Genomic DNA, 11,034 nt, shown 5'->3' with positions numbered 1-11,034 from the left:
AAAAAAAAAAAAAAAAACTCCTTTTCAGGGACCCAGTGATCTTGTCTCTTCCTCTCGGACCCTTACTGATCCGCACTGAATTCAGAGCAGAAGGAAACCCGCTTCTCTGCAGCATTCTCGCTCCCCCACAGTAAACGCTGTGGACAGCCGCCCTCCTCCCTGCCCTCCTCCCTGTGCCTCTCACGGGGCTTTGCTGAGTAACCGGGAAGTGGAACCCAGTCTCTTCCTGGGCCATGTGACAGAGCACACGGGGGTCCTATGTTCCCTGGTTTCCCTCTTGGGCCAGCACAGCTGCTTCTCGGGGTGACACAGGGCAGACTTGTCACATCTGTGAAGACAGCACAGCAGCTACTTGTTTTCGTGACTACAGACCACTTAGCTGGCCACCCCTTGCTGCCTGTCACCAGTCCGGCTGGCACGACCAGCCAGTGCTCAGAGATGGGCCATTGCCGCTGAGCTCAGAGACTGCCCTGCGTACTCACATGACCTCTGCAAACCACCCCCCTCCCCTGCTCCCCTCCCCCATCGCAGGTGTTCTGGGTCTCACCACACCCCCTCCATCACTTTGTAGAAACATTGGTAGTCCATGTATCGGTCCTCTGGACCGTCCGCCCAAGACGCCATCAAGATCTCTGAGAAGATTCACTTCGTAACATTAAGAAGAGAGGGTGGAAAATGAAAGATGAGGGGACCCCTTCTGACTATATCCCACAGAGTAGAAGCACATTAAGGATAAACACTCTTCTAATTAAAAAAAAAAGTTCTTGAAATCTTTTTTTTTAGAAGAAGTGTATTTCATGCTCATTGCAAAAATCTATAAATAAAACACTGCAATGAGGCAAAAAATAAATGTTCTCCTATAGTCCCATTTCCCAGCGTAAGAACCCCTTTAGTGGTAGGTGTATTATTTAAGGCCTTTTCTAGAGATACAGAAAGTATGTTTATGAAACTTTTTTTGCATAATAGGATTATACTGTAATTTCTATTCTATAATCTGCTTTACACATTAGATAGTATATTGTGGAAAACTTTATGTTAATTCACATAGCTTTACTTGATCCTTTAATCAGCTGTATAATATTCCATGGCATAAATGTATTATACTATTCTATGGATATTAGTATTGTATATATTATTACATTTTCCTGTAGTAAACACTTCAGCAAGAATTTTTGTACATAAATCCTTAGCAACTGTCAGAATTTATAAAGGTACTTTCCTTGGATAGGAATTGCTGAATCAAAAGTTGTTGTAATTTTTTTGATTTATGGCTATGAATTTAGACATTAAAGACTTCATCTTGAAAAAAAAAAAGACCACAAAGATTTCCAAATATATACGTATATATGTGTATATATATATAAATATATTTGAATATACAGTATATTTCCCATTTTCACCCTCCTCTAAGCTTCCAACTCATACCTACCTATTCACCTTACCTCTCTACCTGGCTGTCTATTAAGTTTTAGTTCCATAGATGAAACATATTATTGTCCTCCCCCATCCGGTTCTCCCTCCACGTTCGTTAGCTCAGCAAGTGTCACCTGCACTTACCTAGTTGCTTAAACCACACTTTCTTCCCCATTAATTCTCCCCAGACCCCCTTTGCATTTCAGCTAGAGTATGGACCACGCTGCATTCAGTGGTTCTGATTTTTGCTTTCAGATCTGTATTTCAGTTTCCTCTGAAGTAGAGCTGAAATAGTTCCCCAAGAGCACAGGAAATCCATAAAGCTGCTTGTAGTGGAAGGTAATTGGAGGGATTTTCATCTATAAAGTTTTCCTGATATTCAATATTTAAAATATTCTCTCTGAGTTTAGAGGCCAAGAGGAGTTCTTAACATTTCAAGCAAGCCTAGTTACTTCCTCCCTTGTAGGATTTAAAGAAGGGATCAGAGTCTTTTGGGGGTTTTCCAGAATATCTGGATCATCCCCAAAATACCATTTACAGAAAGTTCTAAATCTCTATGTTTTTAATACTTGGTTCTTCGTTACTTCTCATTAAAGGTTTTGTTGATCCCCATTCATCGAAGAGAGAAGATTGCTCTTCCCTTCTAATCTGTTTCCTCCTTTCCAGCATGAATGAACCTGCTTCATTCACATTTTTCTACACTCCAGCATCATTAGAGAACACTCCATCTACTTCCCAGATGTTAAAGCACAGAGAGCCTGGCCGGGACTTTTTAACAGAAAGGCTCTGGGACAAAGACAAGCTGCCTGCTAGGACACAAAGCTCCAGCTCCCCTTCCTTGCTTGATTCCTTCTGGCCTGGAGCTGCGCCCACTGCAGTCGCTGTGGTTGCTCTTGGTGGACTGAGGCTGCATTTCAGCTTTTTGGGCAGTGACCGAGCACTCAACAAGAAATGCATTTTATAAAGCTCCTTCCATCAGTAGATGAAAGTTTTTACTGGGTACAAGCAAGCCTGTGTGCTCAGCGCTGTGCTGCGTGTATCATCGGGTTGAATCTTCCCAGCAATCCTATAAACCAGGCACTGCTATCCCATTTTACAGATAAACTAAGATTGGCATTAAGCCACATGCCCAAGATGCAGAGCTAGCGTGTCAGAAGAGCCAGGATTTGAATCCAGATTCTAGACCTCCAGATTTCATGTGTTTAACCTCAGCCCTTGTTCTCCCTAAGACGATGCTGAGAAAGCAGTCTTGGAGTGATCAGGGTAGGAGAGGAGAGGTGTTAATTTGTCCCCTACCTCCTCAAGCCACCAAGCAAAGATTAGCATGGAAGGGGTGTGTGCAGAGAGGCATCTGTGATCAGAAGCAGAAGCAGGGCCAGGGAGAAAGGAGTCATTGGGTGGACGTGAGTGCCCGGGTACAGAATGCTTAGGGGTTATTCACAGAACTGATCAGTCACTGGTGTATCCAGTGGAGGGCGCTTGGGTGGCTCAGTCGGTTAAGCATCTGCCTTCAGCTCAGGTCATGATCCTGGGGTCCTGGGATGGAGGCTGCTTCTCCCTCTGCCCCTTTCCCCTGCTCATGATCCCTCTCTCTCTCACTCTTTCTCTCACTCTCTCATAAATAAATAACATCTTAAAAACAAAACACGTATCCAGTGGAGGCTGGATTCACTGGTGGAGGTAGAAGCCGTCTCCCCGCTGGAAAAACACACCCCAGCTCATAATTTTTCTTTATTCGTGCGTGACCCTGATTCTTCTTATCAGAACAGTAAATGTTTCTAGAAGTGGTTAGCGGATGCCTCCAGGTCCTTGCTTCATGTCCTGAAGCGATCATTAACTGCTCCCCAAACCGCACACTTTCTAGAAGAGCTCTGCCAGATCAGGGCTTCGTATTTTCTTTGAAGATTAAAGGGCTCATTAGGAAATGGTGGTTTTTTTTCTGACTCTCCCATTGATTTTCCAGGTTCTGTCGAGACCATTTTATTACTCAAGGTAAAAGGAAAGTTAAAGAATCCCATCTCTGGTTCTTAGGTAGCCCAGAGACAGAACTGGCCTTGAGTGACAGTTCCCGGGCATCCGGAGCCAGACAGGTTGCTGAACGGCCCCGCCGGCAAATGCAGCAGGATGGGCAGGGGATATCCTGAGCACCTCCCGAATTGCCCACAGTTTTCTTCCTGAAGGAGAAACTTGAATGTCATCCTGTCATGTCACATATTCTAATAGCTTTGCTATGCTTTATCATATTTTATAGCTAAAAGTGTTCGTTATGTAACAAAGACAAAGAAAGTTCGAGGTCTCTCCCTTTCTCCTGCCCTTCCAGCCCCCTCCTGTGGAGAACTGGCTTATTGAAGTTCCCTGTCTCACACTCGGTGACTGGCAGAGTTCGTCCCCAGAGAAAAGACAAGTGAAAATCATGAGAGAAACTCTCTTTTCTCTTTTTCTTAAATGCATTATTCTTCTGGGTCATCTAGAGCCGGGGGAGGAGGTGGAGGGCCCCCGTGTTCAGTGGGCATCGGCCATGGGCCCGGCCCTGCCAAGCGCCTTACATATTTTTTCTCATTTAATCATCACGGCGACCCTATGAGGGACGTACTTTTAATGCCCCTGATAGCGCCACTCTCCATAGTAAGTGGCATGCAGAGGTTAAGTGCCTCACCAAGGTCACTCCGTTCTTAAAAAGTCTGAAGTGCTTAATAAACCATTTCAGAGATCCGCCAGAAATCTAGAAATGCTGGCTTTCCATTCACATAGTTAATTTTAATGAGTCTCTCATTACATGCCTGATGTAAAGGTTTCATGGGATCCTAAGGCATGTTCCATGGGAGGTTCTTTCCCGGGGAGTCAGTGGCCTCCGTGGGCCCCGGGCCCCTGAGCTGGGCTTCCAGCTGGTGCCTTCCTGAGCTCAGTAACACCAGCTCCCATCAGTCAGTGCGCAGCTGTGCTGCTCAGCTGCTGAATGTTTTGAATGTTTTACATGGGATGAAAGGGTTCTCGGATCAAATGAGTTCAGGAAACCTGGGGATAGCCAAACAGCTTTCCTTCAGAACCGTCTCAGAGCCTTGACAGCACTGGTATATATTACGAATCTGCAAGAAGATCAATCCAGTGTTTCCTAAACTCACTGGGGCATGGAATCTGTTTGTCTCCTGGGCGACATGCAGGTCTCCTGGGCATCTGTTCTCCAGACAGCCGCCATTTTGAGAAGTGCAGGTCTAAATCGTTGTCAGGTTTTTAATTAGGAAGTACAGATACCATAAGGTATCTAAAAGCCGTAAGGATGGTTACTGGAGTGGGTGAAGTGTGAGGAGGGACTGGGGTAGTGGACCCAGAAGGTCATTGTTGGCGTTAGACATACTGAATCCAAGTCCTGGTGTTCCACTTCTTAGCCCACGTGTCTCTAGGCAAGTTACTTACTTTCTCTAATTGTAGCCTCCTGGTCTATGAAATAGGACTGCTTTATTTTATGCCAAGTATTAGAAGTCAGACTGATTGGCCAGGGGAACGAGACTGAAACAAGTTAAAGTTATGCTAAGCTTTATCCTATGCTAACCTGACCGGCCAGGGCCGTCTCCAAAGAGAGCAACCACCCCCAGCTTTCAGGCTTAAGAATTGACTGACCGACCGGTCAGGGCCGCCTCCAAAGACAGCGACCCCTCCCAGCCTCACAGACTAACTTTTATAGAGTAAAAGCCTGGCCACACATAGGTGGCCAATGAGATTGTAACATTGCATAGTCATGTTAGGCCACACGCAGGTAGCTAATCGAATTACAATTTACCCTTTAGTAGCTGTTTGAACTAACCTATTACTCTGGTCAGAATTGGCGCTCAAGTTTGGCACCCAAAAGGCGGGGATTTACATTCTTTGGTGGTTAGGGAGAGAGTATGTCTGCTTTACTGATTGGATGTTTTCACCTGGCCCAACTCCTCCTTGTATTCTGGGCTCTGTTATTAGGAACTGGCCGACCATATTTTACTGGTTTCTCAGACTTGTTTCTAAGTAAGTTCCTCTTTGGGGGGTGGGGCAGGGTCAGTTTAAGTTTTACTGCACAAACAACAAAATGGCTTTTAACCAAGATGGAGTCGCTCTGGCTAAATAGGCCCTTATAATACTACTTCGTGGGGCGCTGCAGCTTCTGAATGTGTTGAAATGGTTGGGGTGGGCCCTAAACAATGGAGCCGTTCATCCCTTTCTCCTCTCTTCACATGCTCACATAGGCTCAGCCAAAAGAGCAATTCTCAGGCAGCTCAAATTCATTCCTTTATTCACATGATAAGGGCCAGCTTCTTGCAAAGCACTGTATTCTAAGTGCCTCATGATCTCGTTCAATTCAACTCAACAGAATTAATGTTATTTTAGTGACGCCAAAGGCATTTTGTTAAGACATGTCTAAATTGAAGAAAGAATTCTTTACCAGGGAAAGAAGAAATAATTGTCTTTATCTTTGTCCTTTTAAAGAAACTATATTTAGAAAAGAGAAGTTTTCAAACTGAATTGACCTCTTCCCTCTGAAGCTACTACCCATGTGGTCAGCAAACATTCAGGCCACTTCTAGAAGTCATCAGGGATACCCTGAACCTGCCTCTGATTTCTTTAGGGTCTACAAGCACCCCCAATGATTTATGGTACAACTTCATCGAACTGCCCTACCACGGGGAAAGCATCAGCATGCTGATCGCCTTGCCAACCGAGAGCTCTACCCCATTGTCGGCCATCATCCCTCACATCAGCACCAAGACCATAGACAGCTGGATGAGCACCATGGTGCCCAAGAGGGTGCAGGTCATCTTGCCCAAGTAAGTGGTCCCTCTCCCTGAAGGGAAGACATTGGGAGTACTCCGTCCCTGGAGCGGTTGTGTCAAATACCAGACAGCATGAAGCTAGGAAATGGCACAGCCTAAATCCTAAAGCCTGATTTACTTTTCAGAAGTTGCATGGTGGAAATACAAGGCTCTGCTTTTGCGGAAGCTTCCCCATGCCCCCTCCAGTTCCTGTGCCTCTCATGCGGCAGGATAATGATCATCAGGAGGGGAGCAAAGGAGGCAGCCTCACCTCTGAGTCTCCAGAAGACCTCAAGCTCCTTAGTACCATTTTGAGGGCTTTTAACTTACTTAATTTTGTCCAAAAGACTGAAAAACACATGTATAACCATACAGGAAAGGTTGGTCGTGTTTTGATAAGGAGTTTCATTTTAGTCTTTTTAAGTTTTAGCTGGAAGTTCCTGAAGACCAAGGTCCAAAAGCTAGGGGGTAAGGAAACGTTTTGAAACCATCCAGGCAGAATTCTTACATTAGTATCACACATTGGCAGTTCTTTCTTGCACCGTCCTCCCAAATTCTGCCTGAATCCCAAATTTCTAACAGGTGAGAGAATGCCTTATACCCAGACCTGTGAAAGAGGCAGTGAACCTCCCTTGTCTGTGATCGTGCCACCAGTTCCCGGAGCTTTTTTAGCAGCCATGTCTCAGGGGGGGAACGACACCTTCCAGTTCTAATAGCTTTTACTTCTCTGGTCACTGAGTTAAGGATAATCCAAGGAGTCCATTCATAATAAGTATTAGTAATCCTCCTAAGAATTTTTTTAATGTGAAGGGTGCCTCTATGTAGGCAGTGCTTGCTATAAATGAGTAAGGTTTATGACATTATAGGTAGAGCACAATTATAATGGTAAATTATCATTAGAGCCCATCTGTGATGAAAATCTGCTCGCCTACCCTGATTGCTCTTCCACCACATGGGAGAAAGCCTAAAAAAAAAAAACCTTCCTCTGATGATAGATTTATAGCTGATATTTACGTAAGTGTGACTCTAAGGCCAGACAGGTCACAAGAAACTCTTGTGACACCCAAATAGAATGCATTGTCACCAATTCCTGTTGTTAGTTCGTATTTTCCTAGTAAAACGCTTTCAGAATCCCATCAAGAAGGAGCAGGAATGTGTCTCCTCTCTTTCGACCATCCCCAGTGCGGCAGCCACCATGATGTTTGGTTGGTTGGAAATGGGGAAAACCTGTAGATAATCCTGTCACTATTCTGGATATCCTCCCATGAGCGTGAGGGAAAGTGCTTCCGCAGTGCTTCTTCCCTAAGAACTGGAATGGGGGAGCCTGCAGCACGTGAGGGTGAGACCACCCTCGTTTGCTGCTACAGGGTCCTGCTCCTTTCGCCTGCTAGGTGTTTGAGAGAGGAGTCGTTCTCTGCTTCAATCTTGGAACTATAGTTTCAGATACAGTTTAGATTGGTGTCCAGAGCATACTTAACAAAGAATCCGTTTACTAAGCCTTCTGCACCGGCACTGATAATATCGTTTTACATCGTTTATGGTATGATGATTTTCCCTCATTTTCTCCTTTCCTGCCAGGTTCACAGCTGTAGCACAGACAGACCTGAAGGAGCCGCTGAAAGCTCTTGGCATCACTGAGATGTTCGAGCCATTGAAAGCAAATTTTGCAAAAATAACAAGTATGTTCAATTTAAAACTTCTTCTTAAACTTGGAGACTGTGTTACACACTGGGTCTCTGATTTGTTCGGAAAGAAAAGATCAGGGGCGCTTGAGGGGCTCAGTCCACCAAGTGCCTGGCTCTTGATTTTGACTCAGGTCATGATCTCAGGGTCGTGGGATCAAGCCCCGTGTTGGGCTCTGCACTTAGCTGGGAGTCTACTTAGGATTCTCTCTCTCCCCCTCTGCCCCTCCCCCTGCTCTTTCTTTCTCTCTCTCAAATAAATAAATCCATCTTTAAAATTTAAAAAAGAACAAAAGAAAAGATCAAAATTAGGAGTGTATTGCCCTGAAATTCCCCACAATTTACTCTGATTTATCACCAAATGATGCTGTTCATCCTCAGTCATCTAAATCAACAGAAATCATTCATCCCCGTGTTTCATGTGTACATTTCATGGGAGGCCCAGGTGACTCTGCAGTTCCAGAAGACCTTCGTGTATCATCTTTAATACTTACAAATGTAGCTCTTAATTAGATATCAGTCTTTCTTTTTCAAACGCAAACGATCTCCCTGTGTTTGGAAAATGAAGATTTTTAAACTCTCAGATCCTTGCTTCCATCTAGCAACAAGAGGCATGCACTATATCCAGATGTGTATTTTGGCATTTAATGCTCGTTAATCCGAAACAGTATAAATTCAGAGGGGTCTGTCTGGAACCTTTCTTTGCCAAAGCATCTAGGACACAGCTGATATTCTGTCACTACATTTGCCAATATATGTACCTTTTCCTAGAGCTATATTCCTGTTGAATATAACTCCGCTCTTGGTCCTTTTAATGTGGAGCACAGCAACCTCCTTCCAAAGAGAAGTCATGGCCTAAACATTATTTATGCTCCTTTTGTGTTTTTCCCCTTGAGAAGTTCATTACTGAGCTCGATGGCCTGCAGGTGAGCACCTGGGTGCCCGTTCTGGGGCTACACATGACATCCCTGGTGAACTTGCAGCTGTAGGGATATTCTGACGCCCTTTGATCCTTGGATAACCCAATGCATCCCAGGTACGGCAGCCTGAGTATCACCTGACAGCTTGTCTGAGGGGCACAGTCTTGGGTCTCACCCAGACATACTGGTGAATCATTTTAATAGGATTCTTCAGTCCAGTGACATTAGAGAGCATTGTTTGAGCCTGCACGTTCCCCTCCAGGGTTCTCTTCTATGGCCTTCCATCTACACTGGCAGGGTAGTTCACAGGTGCTCAGAGGGAAAACCAGGTGCCTGAAATTCTCCTAGATGTTATGGTTAACCTGCTGGTGACTTTTGTCCTGAAGACATCCCTCTCATTCTCCATTGGTCATATTAGAGCCCAGCATCTGTGCAGACAGTTGAAAACCGGGTGACGTGGAAAGCACTTTTTCAGTTTGCTTCCAGACCTGTTTCCCATCAAGGCTACCGTTAACTTCTGTTTGCATTCTCCTACAATGCTGTGGCCAGTGGGTATTGCTGGAATGATAAGGTTTTGCTGAGAAGGAAAATGGGTTCACTAGAAGGTTCCAGAGACACAATTGCCATTCTGAGTCTGGTTCTGAACTCTTCTTACACTCAGCACTCTTCTCACTAATACGGCAGTGAGATACTGGCTTTTGCTGTGAAAAACCACTCACCAACTATATGATCTGAGAGCAGATTTCTTAACCCTCTGGGCCTCGGTTTCCCCTTCCATAAATGCCATCTGAAATTCTTTCTGGATCTGACATTTTGTCCCTTACAAACCATATTGTTGCCTTGCTTCTTCTGGAAAACTGGACTTCTTTACTAAAGCTCCGCTCTTTTTATTTTTTTATGCAATGCTGAGTGATGAGAGTTGAACTGATAGAGGTACTAACACATTCAGGGTCGGTGAATCCCTCCTCAGAAGTGATATCACAGTTCACTTAACAGAGACTGAAATTCACGGCAGGTGACCGTCACCCAACAGCCTTCAATCACCGGACTGTAAGAGGTCACTTCTCCTGACACCTTTTAAGAACTAGAATTTGCCAAGGATTTGAAGTTACTTTCTGAGCCAAATGGATGGCCTGTGTATCAGATAAATGCTGTGTTTGTTTTATTTTCTGGAAACAGGGTCAGAAAACCTGCATGTTTCTCACATCTTGCAGAAAGCAAAAATTGAAGTCAGCGAAGATGGGACCAAAGCTTCAGCAGCAACAAGTAAGAACTGGGTCAGGAGCCAGAACGGTCCTTGACGTAGCGGGGGCGGGAGTGTGCTATCCCTTGCGCAGACACTTAGCCAACTGGTAGCAAACCCAGTACCCCCAGCCCGGAACTGGGGATTGCCCCACCCCGGGTGACAAGGGTGAATTTAGAGAGAATGAGGACATGTTTTCTAAAGGCTCAGAGTCTGTTCCATTAAGCAAAGCCCCTCAGTATGAGACATTCCTCCAGGACGAGAGTTGGCAAGCTTTCTCTGTAAAGAGGTTAATAGTGTGTATTTTCTGCTTTGTGGCTGGTACTATCTCCACCCGAGCTTCTCAACTCTGCCACTGTAACAGGAAAGCTGCCGCTGTAGCGGGAAAGCCACAGAGCTGATCGGAGCCAGTGGACATGGCTGTGCTCCAATAAAGCTTTATTTATAAAAGCAGGATCTGACTCTCTCAGACTCTGCCTGAAGGCAGGGGTTTGCTGACCCCTGCCCTCGGAAGGTTAAAGCATATTCTTGCTTCTTATTGGCAGAAAAGCCCAATCTTCAGATTGCAACCTAAAATAATAGCAACTACTGATAGGGACTAGGCAGGTCTATCTGGGACAAAGCGAAGAAGGAGCGAGCAGCTGTGGAATTACGGCAGGATTGCTGGGCCACCCCCTTTGATAAGTAGAACATCTACATCTGCTTTCTCCTTGTGGTTTACATAACGAAGGAGAAAATAGAACAATCTTAGGTTGGTTTTCGTAGCCCCTAATTATCCAACTGAGATTGGGTGGATCTGGCCAAGCTCTGAACTCATAAAGGGAATATCCCAGCTCTGCTTGTAACTGGGTCACATATTTCTGGTCATAAAAAGTACCATTTATGCTCCAAATAGACACTTTATGGCCTTTCTAGAATAAACATTTAATTTGTAATCCTTTAAAATAACATTAAAAACAAAGACCTAGAATATGAGCGCTTCAAATTTCTCAGAT

General features: G+C 44.9%; 1 protein-coding gene across 1 annotated transcript in view; it reads left to right on the top strand.

Moving 5' to 3' along the window:
• SERPINE2 (serpin family E member 2) overlaps positions 1–11,034 on the top strand; it is a 61,274-nt gene that overhangs the window by 47,381 nt on the left and 2,859 nt on the right. The window contains exons 5-7 of the mRNA XM_059393591.1: positions 6,011–6,209; positions 7,773–7,873; positions 9,976–10,062. Of these exons, the coding sequence (XP_059249574.1) occupies positions 6,011–6,209; positions 7,773–7,873; positions 9,976–10,062 (387 nt within the window). The remainder of the gene's footprint in view (positions 1–6,010; positions 6,210–7,772; positions 7,874–9,975; positions 10,063–11,034) is intronic.

This window comes from Mustela nigripes, chromosome 3 (genome assembly GCF_022355385.1).
Source record: "Mustela nigripes isolate SB6536 chromosome 3, MUSNIG.SB6536, whole genome shotgun sequence".
Classification (NCBI taxonomy): domain Eukaryota; kingdom Metazoa; phylum Chordata; class Mammalia; order Carnivora; family Mustelidae; genus Mustela; species Mustela nigripes.
This window is presented reverse-complemented; position numbering and strand designations above follow the sequence as displayed.